The sequence below is a fragment of the Callorhinchus milii genome, unplaced genomic scaffold (genome assembly GCF_018977255.1).
Source record: "Callorhinchus milii isolate IMCB2004 unplaced genomic scaffold, IMCB_Cmil_1.0 Scaffold2, whole genome shotgun sequence".
In the NCBI taxonomy this organism is placed as follows: Eukaryota; Metazoa; Chordata; class Chondrichthyes; order Chimaeriformes; family Callorhinchidae; genus Callorhinchus; species Callorhinchus milii.
Genome location: NW_024704743.1, coordinates 98881645 through 98902253, shown reverse-complemented (window position 1 = coordinate 98902253; position 20609 = coordinate 98881645). Strand labels below are relative to the sequence as shown.

At 41.4% G+C, this 20609-nt stretch overlaps 1 protein-coding gene across 1 annotated transcript in view; it reads left to right on the top strand.

Annotated features, from left to right (window-relative positions):
- The first annotated feature begins 645 nt into the window (after positions 1–645).
- Positions 646–20609, top strand: part of rock1 (Rho-associated, coiled-coil containing protein kinase 1) — an 80316-nt gene continuing 60352 nt past the window's right edge. Inside the window, exon 1 of the mRNA XM_007900924.2 lies at positions 646–1028. Coding sequence (XP_007899115.1) covers positions 936–1028 — 93 coding nt within the window. The 5' untranslated portion in view covers positions 646–935. The remainder of the gene's footprint in view (positions 1029–20609) is intronic.

Genomic DNA, 20609 nt, shown 5'->3' with positions numbered 1-20609 from the left:
AACTCCAGCGAGAAATTATTTTTTTTTTAAAAAAATAGCATCGCCCACCGCTGGGTATCCGGGACCTACAAACGCTTTGATATCAGGCGACGTGCGCGGAGGGCGCAGAGAGAGTGAGAGAGAGTGAGGAGAGTGAGACACGGAGTGCGCGCCCTGTTCTGGACAAGGCACCGTTTTAGCAGAAGTGTTTTTTTTTCCCCCCTCTTTTTTTCTCCCCTCTGAACTGCAGCTGTCAAAAGGCTCCCGATGTGTTTGGCTGTTTAGGCCTTTCACCTGCGGACGGGAGACTTGGCGCAAACTTGCTTCGAAACTTTTTTTTTGTGGAAGGGGGGGTGAAGGAAGATGAACTTGAGACTTGACTGCACAACGGTTTAACGTTTGGGGATATCCACGCACAGATGTACATTTAAAAGTCCCCCCTCCCCTCCCCTCCCCTCCCCCCCTCCTCTCCCCTCTTCTTTATCGCTCCTCAAGCGCCACTTTCCGGGCGGCCGCTTGGCCCTCCCTCTTCTGTCAAAAAAAGAAGCTTCCGAGACCTCGAGGAAGAACTTGGGAAAGTTTTCGCGTGTGTGGTGGTGTTTTTTCTTCTTCTTCTTCTTCTTCTTCTTTTACCCGAACAACAAAAAGCAAAAAGCAAACAGAAAAAGAAAAAAAAAAAAAAGATGTGGCGAGCGATTCCCCGAACCTTCACCAAAGTTTTTACTGTAAGGCGTTTTGCAAAGCAACTGTGCGGGTGAAACTATGCTGTGAAGCCGTTTGCTCCGAAATCCCTCTGGTCCTTACTCTGGAAGGAGGGGAGAGGGGGGGGAGAAGGGGAGCGAAGAAAAAGAAGCAACTGTCACTCTTGTACCCGAGTAATATTTCAACGCATTTTTTTGTATGCATAGTTTTCTTTATAATCGGGATTAGATTTACTAGAATAAAGTGGACCCACCATGTCGTCGGGAGACAATCTGGAGGCCCGGTTTGAAAAAATCGATTCCATGCTGAGAGACCCGAAGTGTGAAGTGAACAGCGAATGCCTCCTGGTAAGTGTACAGATATCACGTTGACTTTCATCACCTCGGTTCGCTGCCGGTGCTCCCAGCAATGTGCAACAGACCTTCGGGTCAAAACCTTTTCGAAAGTAAAAGTTGTTCATTGGGAGTATTTAAAGAAAAAAAAACAGAACGTTTTTGTGCCCAACTCGCTTGCAAAAAAAATGTTGCGGAATCCAAAAGGATCTGTATTGATACTCATCAAAGATCATGCTAAGATTATAAATTCCCGTGCATTAATGAGTTGAAGTATCCTAGTGTAAGGATGCATGTTATGGTATTGCTTGGCGAGCTGTACATTTTTAAGTTCTGTTGAACTGGTAAATTATAGTAATTTAGGACCAAAACGCGAAATACTGCAGATGCTGGAAATCCGAAAACAAAAACACAAGTCGCTGGGGACCACTCAGCAGGTCAGGCAGCACCTTATGGAGAAAGGAAAGTGAGTCAACATTTTGGGTCCGCGACGGTTCTGACGAAGGGTCGTGGACCCGAAACGTTGACTCACTTTACTTTCTCCATAGATGCTGCCTGACCTGCTGAGTGTTCCCAGCGACTTCTGTTTTTGTTTTCGTAATTTAAGACCACCTGGGGATGACTGGTCCAGTGTCTCATTGGTCATGGTGCATTATTTTTTCACTAGGATAAAACACTGGCACACTTGCTTTGCAGATGTAAATAATTTCTGCTATTTCTGACAAGTTGGAAACAGTGAAACATCAATAGCAAGGTTCCAAAACATCTTGTGATTTGCAGTAGGTAGGTGGGAGAGGGGGAAATGAGGGGTGGCAAAATAACATTCATCTTTTGTAATGTAAAAAGATTTACTGTGCTTTTTTTTTACATCTCAGAAGTAATTATATATTATTTTCAACGAATGTTTGTTGCAGCATTATCTAATAAGTTGTAAAATTCTCTACTTGCCAAGACAGTGGTTTTCAGCAACAAACTTAGATTTTAGCATTTGAATTGCAAGGGGTGGGGGGGGAGAAACAATTTGAGCTGTGTAAGGTGTTTGATGCTGATCATATTTACTTTCTGAAGGGTTCAGCACCTATAATTGGGAGCTTGGTGTTGATAAAAATGAATGACTAGTCTGGGGATTCCCCCATTATATTATTTTATTATCTATTGTCGGGAATAGGAAGAGTGGGGTTTGTTTGGAATATAAACACCAGCATGAACTAGTTGGGCTGAAAGATCAGTTTCTGTGCCATATCATGCCGTGTAACTTCCCGTCTAAAATTGTATTCATCTCTTTCGAACTGAGAAGGCAGTCACACAGTTTATATCCAGACTGTTACAGTTTGACTGTTTAACCATCGATGAGGTGTTAGAAACTGGTGCTTAGTAATTTCTGCCTTTTTTTTGCTGCTTTAGGAGATGCAGTGCAGTGAATAAATTGGGATTGAAATCTGTTTGGTACTTTTTTTGTGGCAGGCATGGTAGGCACACTGGCATCGACTTTCTAATGTTTAGTGCTGCTTTGATGCCTTGAAGTATGTTCTATGGTCATGTTGGCTGTTTGTGGTAGTTAATTAAATGCTTACTTACCTGAAGAGTCCACTTGATGGTACCACAGTGTACTTGATGCTAGAATTATTTTTTTTAAAAAAGTACACAATTAATTTTGTGGTGAATTGCAGAATTGATGTGTAAGATATGGGGTTCTTAATTAAATTGGAACCGGTTTTGCATGTTGTGCTCTTATGGGCTTCAATAATACAATGTCATTAGCATTTTGGGGTCTTGGTGTGGGAAATTGATAATTTAGCATGAGGCAAAATATAGAAATTCAAATGTAGTAAAACTGACTTAGTAAATGTGGTCAACTATAAAAAGGACAGATGTCTTACAGCATTGAGCCAGGTAGTGGCTGGAAACACAGATGTACCTCACAGAATTCCCATAGTCTGTTGCATCTGCATTAGGTAGAGGTAAAATCTGAATTTTTGATGCTTAACCTGCTTGCTTGGCTGCAAATACTCAAATAGTCCCTCATATCTGTGGCCAGATGCTGGATCAGACAGCACAGAGTGTTTCGGACCTCTCTTCTATAGTTAGCTTGTGTGGAGTCTGTGTTCTTGGGATAAGGTGTATTATGACAGATATTGGTTACGCCTCAAAAGGTTTGTTCTTATATGACCAGGCCTAGTACGAGGACTATTTGGTTCAGCATCGCCTGATGGGAGGGAGGACTAATTATGCCAGTAAGTGTTTTTAAGGTTTCTACGCATTTATTTAACCTCATTCTGAAGGGATGACACTGGATGTATCTTAAAGTCAACTGCACTGTACCTTAATGAGTCAGGACTGCTGCCTCTGGATGTTCTGTTTCCCACCCAAATAGGCTATTTTAATTGGTATTTCTGAAGGCAACACTGCCTCAGCAGCAATATAAGCACCAGAGGCAGGTACAATCATCAATACAGGTCACTGATACATTTTTGCACTTATTGGCCCATGTAGACCTCCCCAATCATTGGCGAAAGTAAGACAGTCTTAATTATAAATAAGTGATTTTCAACTGTAAGGCAACAGTGAGTGAGCTTTTGTTATGGATGAGAGCCAATGTCCTACAGTTGAACGTCAACAAGATCGAGGCCCTCCTGATTGGCTCCCGTCAGCGCCTCCACACCTCAGGCGCTGACAGCATCACCATCCAAGGATGCACAATCCACCTTACTAAGCCATCCCGGTACCTTGGCATCTTGTTTGACCCTCAACTATCCTTCCTACCCCAGATCCGTGTGAGACCTGCTCTGACTTCCCCCACCTCTGCAACATTGCTTGGCTCCGTCACCACAGGCTACCCTCATACACGCATTCATAGCATCCAGCCTCGACTACGCAAACTCCCTGCTTGTCGGTCTCCCTAACTCCTCCCTCCATAGGCTGCAGATCATCCAGAACTCTGCAGTCCATGTCTTCTCCCACACCAGGCTCTGTGACCCTATCATCCCCATCCTCTCCCAACTCCACTGGCTTCCCATCACACAGAGAATACAGTTCAAGATTCTGGTCCTCACCTTCAAAGTCCTCCATGGCCTTGCTACCCCTACCTCTCCAACCTTCTAACCCCTTACCAACTTGCCTGCTCCCTCCACTCAGTGGGTTCTGGCCTGCTTCATGTTCCCCGCTTTATCCACCCCACCATTGGTGAGTGGGTCTTCAACCACTCTGCTCCCACCCTCTGGAACCCCATCCCGCAGTCCCTCCACCTCGCCACCTCCCTTGCCTCCTTCAAGACCCGTCTCAAGACTCTCCTCTTCGACTGTGCTTTTGGTCACCCTACCCCCCACCCCCCCCGCCTGCCCGCCCTCCACGCTGCCCGATATCGACCCCCAGCTCGGGTCCGAAACACTGGTTGTCCAATGCCTTGGGACGTCCTCCTGATGTGAAAGGTTCTATACAAATGTAATTTTGTTGTTGCTTCCTCCAGTATTTTACTGTAAAAGCAATGATTAATGAGTCAGTGAATCACTCTAGATATAAAGAATGTGTTTGTCTTACAAGTCTTTATCCTTATTTATCCTCCTTATCCAAAGGTGCCTTGCTTCAGTATTGGGTAACACCTTGGCTCAGGTAGCAGCATACCTGAAGGTTTCAGGTTGAAGCCTCACATTGGGACCTTGAACTACGTCGAGGCTGACATTCCAGTGCTGTGCTGGGGGATCACTGCACTGTCACAACTGCTGTTGTCTGAATGAGATGTTAAACTGCGGTTCTGTCTGTTCAGGCAGCCATTAAAGATCCCATAACACTATTCAGAAGGAGTCGGGTGTTTCTTCCATTGTCTGGGCTATCAATCTCTCAAATTGAAAAAAATCCTTCATTGCAGACTCTCTGTGAGTCATTGCTTTGCGGAAATTGGCTGTTGTGTTCACCTATAGACTATGTATTCACTACACTTTACAAAGAAAACTTTGTGAAGTTCTTTGACTTTTTTAAAAAGAAATAAGGCGTGTTGTAAAATGCAAGGATTAGTAACATTATTATTACCAATTTTCTTGTTACTATCTTTTTATGGTCATTTCAGTTTGAGTAACTTCACACGTCTTCACTGCTGTGGATCTAAACTCCTCAATCTCCCTGGGCCCTCCCTCAGACTCACCAAACTAGTGCGCAACCTAGTGTCCGGTGTCCGGTTCAACCCCTAGCTGTCCTTCTTCCCCCACATCCGGTACCTTCTTCCACCTTCGCCACATTGCCCGCCTGAGACCGTACTTTACCCCAAATGTAGCCAAAACCCTCGTGCATGCGTTTGTCACCTATTTGGCTCCTCAGCTCCACCAATCACAAGATCCAGCTCATTCAAAACTCTGTCACCCGCATACTGACCCAAACTCCATACCTACATACCTTTGTGGAGTCCTGTAGCTCAGTGGTTAGGGCACTCGCTTTGCAAGCGAGAGACCTGAGTTCAATTCCAGGCAGGGCGAAACCTTGGGCAAGTTTCCTTATCCACACGCCTAATAATAATCCCCTCAAAACCAAAACAATAATAAATTGGTCATTTTCAATCTACGACTGTTTGTGGGACATTGCTGTGCACAATTGGCTGCCGCGTTTCCCCCCAAATACACAGTTAATTCACTTTACAGTATGTTCTGTGAAGCGCTCTGGGACGTCCTCCCGACGTGAAAAGCGCTATATCAAATGCACGGATTATTATTATTATTACATCTCACCACTGGCTCCCCATCACTGAACATATTGACTTCAAGATCCTCACACTCGTGTTCACTTCTCTTCCATTCACTCCCTGGCACCTCCCTACCTCTTCGACCTCCTCACTCCCCAATCCACCATCCGGCGCCTCCGCTCGACTGGCACCGGCCTCCTGCTCATCCCTCGCACCCTCCGCCCCACCATCGGAGGTCATGTTTTCGATCACTAGCCCTAAAACTCTGAAACACTCTCCCCCGATCCCTCTGCCTTGCCACCTCTCCCCCCTCTTTCAGGTCCTGCCTGAAGACTTTCCTCTTCGACCGTGCTTATGGCCACCTCCCCCCAGCCCGGAGTCAGGCTCCGCCACTGTTAAGAGCTCTGAGACGCTACTCTGCAGTTGAGGGCACTATATAAGTGGAAGTTGTTGTATTATGTTCATTGCTTTGATAGTTGTATTTACAGAGAATATGCAAGTCTCTTCTTTTTCAGTCATTTTATGTAGAATTTGGTGTTTCAGCAACTAAGTTAGCCTCCCACACACCTACAAACCATGCCTGAGGAATCCCTCTATCTCTCCAACCTGCTCACACCCAACTCCTCTACTTGCCGCCTTCGCTCAGCCAGCTCAGACCTTCGGTCCCTCAATCCTTCCATTCAATAGCCTGCTGTGGTTTCAACCGTTATGCCCTTAACCTCTGAAACTCCATGCCTCTGCTATGACAGTCTCGCCTTGCTTCCTCCCTTTCCTCCTTCAAGGCCGGTCTCAAAACCTTTCTCTTTGACCGTGCCTTCAGCTCCCCTCTCGACTCTCTTCCCCCTCCTCGCTCCCTCCCTTCCCTCCCCTCACCCTGACCATTTCCCCCTTCCTTGCTCCCTCCCTCCCCTCACCCTGACCATTTCCCCCCTGCTCGGGTCATGACCCAACTGTGCAGCGCCTTGGGACGTCCTCCTGACGTGAAAGGCGCTTTATAAATGGAATCTTGTTGTTGTTGTTGTTGTTGTTGTTCAGTTTGCAAGTGAAGATTTCCTCCTCGATCGTGCCAACAGTCACCTCCCCCTTTTCCCGGCTTGGTGTCAAACTATGTAATTGTTAAGCGATCTAAGATGCTATAATGTGTGACGTGTGCTGTTTAAATTCAAATTGATGCAACAAGAAAGAAAACAAAAGTTCTGGGCACAGTCTGTAAAGGGAGCACAAATGTAATAAATATATTACCACTAATGTTGCTCTATTATGAAAAGACTCAATTCTTAATAATGATTGGGGTAAGAACTATTGCTAAACTTCCTTTTTTATTGTGTTCTTGTAATAATCACAAATTTGCAATATTTATTCAGGCTCTGCTGCAGAAATACTACTCTAGTTATGTCATATACTCCATAGAGTTAAAACATTGAGGAGCCCTCTTTGGTGTTCTTTTCCTAGCTTTTATTTTTGATGATTTTCCTTTGCTATTTGGCTTGATTTCACTCTTGGTTCACATCCCATGTTAATTTGGTTCTCTTGCTTATTTTAAAGGGATTTAATACATTCATGGTGATGTTTAAGATTAACTATATTCTGAATAATAATCCCTCCAAAACAAACAATAATAAATTGGTCATTTTCAATCTTCGACTGTTTGTGGGACATTGCTGTGCGCAATTGGCTGCCGTGTTCACCCACAAATATACAGTCAATTCACTTCACGGTGTGTTCTGTGATGCGCTTTGGGACGTCCTCCCGACGTGAAAAGCGCTATATCAAATGCAAGGATTATTATTAATACGAATGAAGAGTACATTTTTACTAAAAGTAAATAATAAAGATAATGATTATGGGTTGGAAAAGTCAAAAAACAATTTCCTACAGGAGATGAGTCTTGCTGAGGTATGGTTTCAATTAGTCTCCCAAGGGGTAAGAAAGGAAGAAATCTACGAGGATTCCTGCTTTTGATTGTTAGCCTGTAACTCCTTAAAAATGTCAGTGTGTGGCTATCAGGAGAGAACTGTATCCAGCATAGCCCTTGACAGCATAGCTTCTGTGATCTTATCAACCCCATCCTCACCCAACTCCACTGGCTTCCCATCACTCAGTGGATATAGTTCAAGATCCTGGTCCTCACCTTCAAAGCCCTCCATGGCCTTGTTCTCACCTACCTCTGTGACCTCCTAACCCCTTACCATCCTGCCCGCTCCCTCCGCTCAGTGGGCTCTGGCTTGCTTCACTTCACTTCACTTACCCTCCACTCACCTCGGGTCCAAAACATTGACTGTCCAGCGCCTCGGGAAATCCTCCCAATGTGAAAGGCGCTATACACATGTAATTTTGTTGTTGTTGAGTCAGAAGGTTGTGTATGTTTCAAGCCTTACAATGGGACTTCAAACTCACAGTCTAAGCTTACACTAGACGTTGTGCTAGGGGTTCACTGCATTGTCGGAGTTGCCTCCCTTCAAATGAGATATTTAAACCAAGATCACTGCTGCCTTTTCAGGTGAACTTTAAAGATCCCATGGTACTATTCATAAAGAGAAGGGGCCTTGTCATGCTAGAAATCCTCCAGATAAAAAATGGACATTGACCCCATGATTATTTGTGGAACATTGCTGTCTGCATGTTGGCTCCCACATGTCACTTGAAATACAAATACGGTCACTTCATATTAGAGTAAATCCTTTGAGGGGTCCACAATTGAATTGTGTGCTGGCACACTGCCTACTCTTGTGCATACAGAAAAGTCATATAGATGAAGTACTCTAGTGTGTCAGGTACCTGGATCCATGCCCTAGTAAGAGTTGGTGCTTTCCGGAATGATGCACTGTTAATACTAAATAATTAAATTGATATGAAATTGAGTTGAGTCTTCCAACAACTTGAATTTATATGATGCCCTTCACATATATACCGGCAGTGCTTTGCAAAAAAAATTCATCAGAAATGAAGTGAATGTTATATAATATAGGCAAACATGACAGCTAATTTGTGCCATCAATGAGCTGAGTGGATATTGATTTGAATTTGGGGTAAATTTGGAGTAGGAAGAGATATAAAAGGGAGAATTTAATCTTTTTTTTAAAAAGAGGTACAATGCGGTTGGTCCCTTTACATATTTCTGAATCCAAGGCTGATGGACTCTAAAACTAATAACAAAGAATGAGATGATCAACTATACTAATAAAGACGAAATGTCTATGTGTCTGTCTGTCATTAACGCAATAACCAATTAACATAGAGACAGAATTTATACCTGATTGGAAAGGTCTTGCATGGGAGATGTCATGGGCATATTTTTTTTGGGGGGGAACTCCTATCGCTGATGAGCTATGACCTAAACAAGATTATCAGTGGAGTCCTGTAGCTCAGTGGTTAGAGCACTCGCCTTGCAAGCGAGACACCTGGGTTCAATTCCAGGCAGGGCAAAACCTTGAGCAAATTTCCTTACTCCACACGCCTAATAATAATCCCTCCAAGACAAAACAATAATGAATTGGTCATTTTTGATCCACGACTGTTTGTGGGACACTGCTGTGTGCAATTGGCTGCCGCATTTCGCTCACAAATATACAGTCAATTCACTTTACAGTCTATTCTGTGAAGCGCTTTGCGACGTCGAGAAGACGTGAAAAGCACTATATCAAATGCAAGGATTATTATATTTATATTATTATATTATCACACATGTGCAGTCGTTGGTCATGCAATCCCCGACTGTTTGCAACATGGTTGCAAGCATAGCTGCAACGGGTACCTCTAATACATCATAATAATTTTTATTCTTTCACGTCAAGAGGACCTCTCAAAGCGCTTGATAGGATTCTTCAACAACAACAAATTACCTTTGTATAGTGCCTTTCACGTCGGGAAGACGTCCCAAGCTGCTGAAGTTTTCAGTTTAAAGTGTAGTGACTGTAGGAAAAATGAAAAGATCATGTGAAATATAGGATGTTGCTGTGTAGGTGAAATGTGGCAGCTAATTGGTACCAGAAATATTCCACAAATAGCAAGAGGAATAAAAACTTCACAAACTAATTTCATGTGGGTGGAGCCAGGACCTTCACCCCATATGTATGGTCTGGAATGAAAACCTTTGTAATCCATTGTCCGGACCCAAATAATTTAATGGCATGTGATAAACCAATATAACTACAGTTATCGCTGTTATTGTATTTCCTTCATTCCATGGTTATAAGTCATGAAAATAATTGTGATGTAGAACGTGCCTTTTCTTGTTGAGTGTTTCCAGTTGCAAGATAATGTCGTGTGTAAAATGCAACAAATAGAAGTTAAGATTGGTAGAACATCTTTGTTCTTAACCACATTCTTATTTTTCTTTATAATATCTTAAGTATTTCCAAAAGCAAGTTTATTATCAGTCATATACTGTCTAATCTTTTTATTGAAATGGAAACAAACTGTGAGATCGCTGAAATGGAAACAAACTGTGAGATAGCTTTCAATCGTTTGACCATTGTGCCAAATTTATTCCATCAGATTCCCTTTCAGTGAAAGAATATAGAATGATGGAGTGATCCGAATGGATTGAACTACTTTTGATGTTCATGTTAATGCTGTTCAGCGACCACAAATTGTGCTTCATTCTGTTAAAATACCCCAGGCTCTCCCTCAGACTTTCCAAACCCATCGCAACTTAGGCGTCTGGTTCGATCGCCAGCTTTCCTTTCTACCACACATCCGTTCCCTGACCAGTACCACTTTTTTCCACCTCCACCACATTGCCACGTCTTTGCCCGTACCGCACAATTGATGCAGCTGAATCCCTTGTCCACGCCTTTGTCACTTCCTGGCTGGACTATTCCATACCCTCCTTACTGGTCTCCCCAGTTCCACCATACACAAAATCCAAATAATTCAAAACTCCGCAGCCTGGATACTCACCCTCACAAAACTATGTACCCCCATCACACCAGTCCTTGCCAGGCTCCACTGGCTCCCAATCACTGAATGGATCGATTTCAAGATCCTCTCACTCGTTTTCCAATTGCTTCATTCCCTAGCAGTTCCCTACCTATTCAACCTGCTTACCCCCCCACTCCAACACTCGCTGCCTCCGCCCGGCTGGCTCCGGCCTCTTGTTTGTTCCTCCTGCCCTCTGTTCCACTGTCGGTGGCCGTGCCTTTGGCCACTACGCCATGAAACTCTGGAACTCTCTCGCCAATCCATCTGCCTTGCCACTTCCCTCCCCACCTTCAAATTCCGCCTAAAGATCTTCCTTTTTGATCGTTCTTACGGTCACCTCCCTCTCCCCCTGACTTGTCAAACTCCACCACCATGGAGTCTCTCTGGGATGCTACCCCGCATGAAGGGCCTATATCAATGCAAGTTGCTGTTGAAAAAATTCAATGTTTTATGATGTTAAATTTGTTGCTGCACATAGTAAAAATGAAATTTAAATAAAGAAGATGGTTAAATCCTGAAGACTGAAGCAGACTAAAATAAAAATGTATATATAGCCACCCTATGAGAAGGAAACTTTGACCAGAGCCACTGTAGGGGTGGAAAGTCACTATGTTGGGGGCGGGGGTGGTGTTCTTTACCGTATTTCTTAGCTTAATGCAAGAAATTGTGAGCCGGTCGAATGCTTATTATCTTATCAAGGGGAAATTAAGGTAATTTGAAAAGGGGGAAAATTAAAAGTGAAAATATCAACTGCAGGTTATTGAAACTGGAATTGTTCTGAATCAGGTACCAAGTGAAAAAGCTACATTGTTAAGTACAAGTGTGTATGTGTGTGTGTTATATATATATTATACATATATATAATATATATACACACATATAAATAACATGTTTTAGAAATATTGAAAATATTTTGAACAAAGTATAATTTGGGAGAACAATCTACAAAATTAATTTCCTACTGTAAATTAAGTTAGACTAAAGAATTGGTCATGATTATTTTATTTTTTGAAAAGAACAATTCTGTGATATGGATACCTTTCAGTTACTCAATTTTCAGCCAAGAACATTATAAATATTCTCATGGGTCCTGTTAAATTTTGCACAAATCCAAGTTAGCTGTTTATGGGAAAGTTATGTCCCATGATACACAACATATTGCAATAATATTACACTCACTTATTTCAAATCAATCTTGGTTCAATGTGTTTATGCAGTATTTTAACGGAAGGACACTATGTAAATGCACATTGTAACAGGAAATGATTTACATTTTGTGGGTAGGGCTTTTTTATATAAAAATCAAGCAATTATTCATAGNTTTTTTTATCTGAGTCTTCTTTTTAAAAAATATATCCATAGTTTGATAGAAAATATGTAATTTTTTTAAGACTAAAAGCAAAATTGGCAATTTTGCATTTCAAGATTCATAGTAGGTTTCAAAACTTGTTTTTCTTCCAGAATGTTATGTACTCTGAGAATGTTTAAAATGCATTCTGTAATGTGCAGTATTGAAGCTTTCAGCAAGCTTAACATTTTATACCTGGATGAGCAGAAATGATGTTGTAATATTTTTTACTCCAGTCTTAATGATTTAATTTGTAAGTGCAAACCTGGGTAAATTATTAGGTTTATAACAGGACTATGAAATCCATTGATCAATTTCTTACAAAGTAAATTTTGTTTTTGTTAAGATTACGCCTGTCAGTGTTGTGGCCTGGAGATATTTTATCCCCAGGTTGGGTGTAGTATGACTTCTATGCAGAGTAGTGGCACTAATCTTTAATCGAGCACCAGAATCCCTACCAATAGTACTTTAGAAATGCTACAACATGGAACAAGTTTATAATAATAAAAAAAATCCTTGTATTTGATATAGCGCCTTTCATGTCAGGAGGATGTCCCAAAGTAAAAAAACATACTGTGAAGTGGACTGACTGTGTGTTTTGTGGGCCAATCCGGGTTCTGTGAAGCGAACATGACTGACTCTGCGTGCTCTCAGCTGCTAATTTTAGTGACATTCCCCAAAATGAGCCTCGTAGCTCATATTAGAATAACTCAGTAAGTGGGTTTACGGTAACAGTGTTGCCATCAGTATTCTGTACCCTTGTTTTGAGAATATTAACATTTTGTAGCATCTATAGAATCTAGTGCACTTAAAAGAGACATTATTTTTGTACTTGGTAAAATACAATCTCCTAAGAATTGTGCCAAATTATTTCATGGTCTATATGTTGAAACAGGAAGATAAAATGGGAAGTGAATTCATTTTCAGGTGAGATCATGACTTGGTAGAAAAGTATTTAGATTAGAAATGGGTAAACCAAATCATATAGTAATTTATTTTGCAAAATAATATACTGCTGTGGTAAACATTGCCTTCAGTTTGACTATGTGAAGATATGAATCCCAGATGCACTGATGTTCTTCTGTCCATCTGCGTGTCAGACATCAAAGTTCTGCAGATCAACATGGACAAGATAGAAGCCATCTCCTTCCCTCCGGCTGCGACCTCCTTAAACTCCTTTTCCAATTTCTCCGGCTTCACTGGTTCCCTATCTCCGAAAGAATCAGTCAGCTATAAATAATTTTTACATTAAAATGCGAAAGCCACTGTTTACCTAGCTGTAAATAGGAACCTGGTTGTTAGTCGATTGATGGATCGCTTTTCCGGGGGTAATAATCCCTTTTAAAAAAATCACTCAATTTGCGACTGTTTGTGGGACACTGGCTGCCGCATTTCGCCTACAAAATACACAGTCAATTCACTTTATTCTGTGAAGAGCTTTGAGACGTCCAGAAGATGTGAGAATGCGCTATATCAAATGCAAGGATTATTATTATAAAATGAAATATCAAATGCAAGGTTTATTATTTTACTGTCATTACCAAGGGAGTGTTACTTTGTCAGAAGAGTAACTTTCCAATGAAACTTTAAACTGAAATTGTGCAGTATCATAAGCATTAAAGATCACATGAAGGTTCTTTAAAAAGAGAACAGAGTTTCTCGCAATATACAGGCCCTCAATCCTTGATTAGCCATCCGCTTTATGGCTGTTTTGGGGACAATTCTGTGTACAAATTGGTTGCCACATTTGCCTACAAATGCAAAATTGCTACACTTGATAGCAGTTACCTGCAAAACGCTTTGTGATATTTTGAGTGTTATGGAAGTGTTGCAATTTAAAATTTGTCATATATACTTATTTCCTTAGACATTTCCTGATGTTCTGTTGACATATTACAATATGAAATGCAAAGATTATTTAGATGGAACTAATCTCTTCTCATCTATAACCTCTCTTTAATTCTCAATTGTCATGAGAAGCAGTGGATTTGTGTTGTGGTTGTGTCTATGAACCCGTTTCCTAAACTTTTTAATACAGGAAGTTTCTTCCCCTTAAGATGCCAGTTACTTTTGTAAATGACTTGATATAATTTCTTTCTTACCGTGTGGACTGCTTTTGAAAATTGACGTTAAGATGAACATCTATGTTAATGCTTTAACAAATTGTACAGGATAGTGGACTTTCACCACAATTCTTTCAGTTGGAGAAGCTGCTCAAGTGGAAGAGAGAAAGATCATTTGGTGGAGTTGCCCTAAATCGTACATTGCCCCACTCCCGGCAGTTGGCAGAAGTGTTATTGAGAGGAACTGAAGCATGATTTAGGAAGATACAGAAAGAAGACAGGGAAATCAAGATAAGCTTTTAAAAGGGTGCTTTGCATAGGTGCAATTTCACAGACCCATGTGTCTGTAAGCGGTCTTTGTTTTGAACAGTTAACTTGTCATTAACATTTTGTGGACTTTTATCAGTCAATATATGAGTGTTTTTCATTGATCCCTGGGGTCATTTAGTAGTTATTTGAAAATTCTAATTGTATAGTTCAAGTTTTCATGAATACATGACTGTGACCTCAGTCAGTTGGGTTTTAACCAAATTTAGTATGCTAAAAAGCCTTTATCAGTAGAGTAAAAGTGTTCTATTTGTTAGAATACTGAAAACACACATCTTTTGTTTCTTGACTCATGCAATCCAAAGTCATGTAGACCAGGCACTCTGTGCCAAGATCCATTCTCTGCAACATCTGGGAGATCTGTTGGGCTGTTGATCTTGTACAAGATTGTGATCAGATGCAGCACAAAGAGTTGTTCACGTTCAACCGGAGCTCCATGTTCATGCCAGAAACATTGGTTGCTGCACTTGAACATAAAAAAATAACAGCACCTAAGAAGGTCATTTAGTCTCCTCAAACGGCTTCTCCTCTACTCCCTGGACTGTCTTGTGCGGCGTTCCTCAGGGCTCTATCCTTGGTCTCCTCCTCTTCAACATGCTCCCTCTTGGTGATATCATCCGCAGACATGGGGTCAACTTCCACATGTATGCGGATGACACCCAACTCTACCTCTTTCATCATCATCCATGGTTACACACTCCACCTTGCTAAGCGAGTCCGGAACCTTGGGGTCTTGTTTGACCGTCAACTATCCTTTCTACCCCACATCTGTGCCATGACCCACTCTGTCTTCTCTCACCTCGGCAGCGTCGCCTGGCTCTGACACTGTCTCACACCGCAGGCCGCCGAAACCTTCATACACGCCTTCATTACATCAAGACTCGATTATGCAAACTCATTGCTTGTCGGCCTCCCCAACTCCTCCCTCCATAGGCTGCAGATCATCCAGAACTCTGCAGCCCATGTCCTCTCCCACACTAGGCTCCTCGACCCTATCAACCCCATCCTCGTCCAACTGCACTGGCTTCTCATCACACAGAGGATATAGCTCAAGATCATGGTCCTCACCTTCAAAGCCCTCCACGGTCTTGCTCCCCCCTACCTCGCCAACCTCCTAACCCCCTACCACCCTGTTCGCTTACTCCGCTCAGCGGGCTCCAGCCTGCTTCACGTCCCCCGCCTTTCTCGCCCCACTATCGGTAGGCGGGCCTTCTGACACTCTGCACCCACCCTCTGGAACTCCACCCCGCAGTTTCTCTGTCTCGCCCCCTTCCCTCGCCACCTTCAAGACCCTCCTCAAGACCCTCCTCTTCGACCATGCTTTCGATCTCCCTGCTTCCCCGCCCTCCCCCACCGCTACCCTCAGCTCAGGTCCGTAACTCTGTCCAGTGCCGTGGGACATCCTCCCGATGTGAAAGGTGCTAGTCAAATGTAATTTTGTTGTTGTATTGTGTCATACTTTGCCATACTTTCTAGAAAACCAAGCTCCATCAGAAAAAGTTCACACGCTGCTTCTGCATGTCGTATTCTCCTTCATACTGTGCCATCACTTCACTTGAAATTCTCCGAAATCTGAACCTGATTATTAGCGCACTTTTTTAGCCATAAAAAGACTTGGCATGGGCTTGTACCTCTCTATAATTCAGATTTTTAGAATTTATAATCAGAAATTTGTTATGCCGTCTCATGTTTTTTTTCAAAAAAAATTTTGAAAGCTAGTTTTCTTTGCTTAAAAACAGATGGTTGGACTGTTTGTGTTTATTATGAGCGTTCAAGTATTTGATATTGGCACAAAATACACATTAAAATTTAGCCATTTAAACTCGGACAGAATTGGAATAGATTTCAACTGCTGAAATATTTGAAATATGTGCCTGTAGTACACTTAATTTCTTGAAATGAAAGTTTTTAAAAACAATCCTTCACAGCCTTTTCATCCAACATTTTTAATTTTATCATTTAACAGATTTTGAATTGGGTTGGGATTGTCATTAATAACAGGTAGTTTAGTTTAAGGCTAGCATTAGGATGGACATTTTGATTAAATAACAAGGCCCGAAATGTAGTCTTAGATCATAAATTAATTGTTATGAGTCTCTTACATTTTTTTAAAACCAAAAATCCATCTTTTAGATTTCTCCAGGCCAGGTAAAATAAATTTGTTTGAAGAGTCTGTCAATACCATTGTATTTGATTGGTGTGCAAGAGTGCCCTGGCATCATTTGATCTACATTTTTCTTTTTTTCCCCCCCCACACTGAGGAAGCAGTGGGCTAAGTTTAAAACTTCCCCACTACTTTCTTGGGTGAGATTGATGATACCTTACCACAATGTTGTCGGACCATCGAGCCACATGTGGCTCATAAAGGGTCTCGGCGTGGCTCACAGCCACCTTAGCTTCAGCAGAATGCATGCGTCTCAGATAATTGCCACTGACTAATTACTTACTGTTTAAACGCATTATATGTATGCGGTAAAGCATTCTCTAGTCAGGCTTTTTGAATATTCATTGAAATAGTCATCTAAAATAATGTTCACCTGAGTAAAAATAATTGTACAACAGTGTAGACATACATCTATGAATCAACATTTTCTGAGATCACTTTCATCAAAAGAAAATCTAGATCTCACTTGACACCGAATCTTTGGTGGCAGAACTGCAGTTGTGAAATCATTTAGACTGAATTTTCAGAAAATGGTTGAGAAAATCTCACAGAAATGTGTTGTTTTGCTTTTACACTGCTAATACTTGCTTATTAAAGTTTTTCTTGTTTCCTTGCTCACTGTGAGCAGTGGCCTCAGTTTCAAGTTTCCCACAGATTCCTTGGGTTAGATTGATGATACCTTAACACATTCTTGCTGTTGCCTTTGCTGAAAAAGAGTATGACATGTTTGCAAATAAATCTTTCGGAGGAAATTATGTGACTTGTTTCATTTTATAATAGATATAATATAATAAGCCTTGCACTTGATATAGCGCTTTTCACGTCTTCCAGACGTCACAAAGCGCTTCACAGAATATACTGTAAAGTGTATTGACTGTATATTTGTGGGCGAAGTGCGGCAGCCAAATGTGCACAGCAGTGTCCCACAAACAGTCGTGGATTGAAGTGACCAACTTATTTTTTTTTACTTGAAGGATTATTATCGGGCACGTGGAGTAAGGAAACTTGCCCAAGGTTTTGCCCTGACGGGAATTGAACCCAAGTCTCTCACTTGTGAGGCCAGTGCTCCAACCACTGAGCTACAGGACTCTATTTTGTGACTAGCGTGGCTCACACTGTTGTTAATGAGGCACACATGTGCCTCAGTACAAATCGGGGTTTGACAACACTGCCTTACCATATGGTGAATTGCAGTCAAAACGTGCATCCATTTTTAAAAGAACCCATGTTATAGGGCAAGGCCCCACAGTGCAATACACCACCAAGTTTCTTTGTAGAATTTGAGCCAGTAGGAGAGATAATAATTAATAATAATCCTTGCATTTGATATAGCACCTCATGTTATTGAGATGTCTCAAATCGTTTCACAGGATGCAAAGTGGTGTCATCATAGTTTTGTGGATGAATGAGGCATAGCAAAGACCCATGGACAGCAATGAAATGACCATTTTTTTAGGGGGATTGTTGGCTTGATGGGTAATTTTATGAATATTGTTGTAGGCCAGTTAAATTTATTTGTGGGTTATGAACAAAACAATGAAATTACACCAAATTGTATTTATAATTTTGCATTATTGGTTCTTGTCCCACTGCACATCTGACTCAGTCCTGTCCGTAAATGTGTGTAGAGCTAGATTGGTCTGGTCAGGTAAAGACCATAAAGAAATAATAAGGCAATTTTGAAAACTTTAAAGCGTACTTTTGCCTTTAGATGATAGATTTCATTCTCTTAAATACTGTTTGCATTAATTATTTAGTAAACGGAAGGAAGTGAATGGTTTGTAACCTTTGAATAATATTTGGGGATTCCCCCATCCTACACCCACATCATTAATTCACTTCAATATATTTCATATATTACCTTCCAAGTAAAAAGAATGCCTAAAAGCATTTTACAGAATCATCTTAATTAGAACTGAAGCTAATGGTGTCATACAATTAACTCATTTGCGCAAGCAATGTTCCTCAAGCAACAATGACTTGGTAGTTTTTGAAATGAATGTGAATGAGGAGGGAATCCAAGCTAAATAGAGAAAGAACTCCACAGTTTTCATTGAATTTGGGGGACTGTGGGTAGAGGAACCTCTTAATCTTCACCTCAATTACAAAGCAGACAGGACCTATATTAATAACATGATCGACAAAGGGTTGATCTAGGTTGTTGATGCAAACGCTGGCTCACTTCCATGCCACAACTGAGCTGCTCTTTAATATCGGGTGAACAGTAACACATTGCATTTATATAGCGCCTTTTACATCAGGAGGGTGTTCTGAGATGCTGGACCCAAGCTGGGGTTTGGATTTGGGAGGTGTGAGGCCAAAGGGGATGGGAAGAAGAAAAGAGGAAGGTCTTGAGACGTACCCTGAAGGGCAGGCGACGGGACTTTGGGATGGAGTTCCAAAGAATGGGGCCAGAAAGTTGAATGCCCGACCACTGAGGTACAATGGACAGTGCCTGCTGAGTTGAGGGAGTGGGGTGGGAAGAGAAGCCTTTGGCAGATATGAATTGGAGACATTGGGTTAGGTAAAAATGTAACCGGGCAAGGACAGAACCGTGAAGCTGAAAGGAAAGATAATGGAGAAGAATAGAATGGTCAATCGTGTCAAAGATGCCAGAGAGGTTTAGAAGGACGAGGAGGTTAAAAGAATAGGGAGTAAGCAGTGTCTTCTTGGAGATCCGCTGTCTCCAAGGTGACATGTTTGGCAACTTAAAGTTGTAATCGAGCAATATGTCGAAATGTGTGGCGGTCTCGGTAGTCCAATTCCCGAGCTAGGCAGATGTGCAGTATTCAAGAACACTGCTGATGACAGCACAGATAGGCTGGCTCATCGACAGGACTTGGAAGGACAGTCCAGTCATTGGGGGCAAGGACTCTTCCCACTCAGCTCACATAAACCTTGCAAACCAAAGCCTTAACGGGTAAGGTCCTAGCTGAACAAGCAGTGGGAAAGTTTGCAACACAGTGCTCTTGATGGCAAGCTATGCGGTTTTAGCTGGTTAGACTCCCAACAGAACCCCAATGCACACTCTGGAGTCACCAAGGCTTGGCTCTTACCATCCTGCTGATACTTTCTGGAGTTAGATAGGCAGGATGTGTCCCTCCAGGGAGAGAGTGCACATTCCATTCCAATAAATATTTCTGGAATTTCCATGTATAGGTGGGATGCATGAAACTGTCAGCTTGGTTTGGATACTCTAAATCATGATGATGGGTTTCCGCTTGTGTCAGACACCCGGCTGAAATTCTTTCTCTTCTTAGAGTGTTAGTCTCTACCAAAAAATTGGCATCAGTTTCTGTGGTTTGGAATTTAAAGACTCTTGCTTATGTGTGTCTCAATTTATAAATCTGCTTTCAGTATTTTTGGAAGGTGCTCAATTTTCTAATTTATTTGGAACAGTTTATAGCTGGGAGTAAATCTCTGGGTACATACTGTCTCTTACCAGAGTTCTTCCTGGCCCGATAATGTTTTTAAAATCTTCTTTGAATTATAATTTACAGGGCAATTGCATACTGGATAACTCTATATGAATTTCATTGATCCACCAAATTAAACATTTTTGTGACTTTTGTAATGTCTGACATAATCTTAATTTATTTACTGATGATTATTAAACCGGTGTTGCTGAGGTTAATGCAGCCTATATTTTACATTTGCATAAATATTCAAGAAAACTTGAGTTCTTGAGTACAACTTATCATTTTGGTTTTACATTGAAGGACTACTTGAATTTACCCTATTGTGTTTACCCTATTACTTTGTTTCCTATTAGGATGTCTTTCCAAATTGCTCTAAATTTACTTTTTTCACAAAATTTCCATTTGTGCCCTTGGTGCTACTTCATTGGCTTCCATTGAAATAATAGTCAAATGTTATCATTTAATATTTTAAATACTTTGGTGAAGTCCCCCTTTAATCATCTCTTTCCAGAATTTAATTATTCATAGCCCTTTCTACTTGATCTCAATCTTGTTGCTCTTTATTGTACATTTTCTAATCAGTTTGAGATGTCCTCCTAACTTGAAAGGTGCAATATAAATGTAAACTGTGTTATATGATGTTATACATTGTGGAATGTTGGCCAAAATTGATTTTAAAAAGG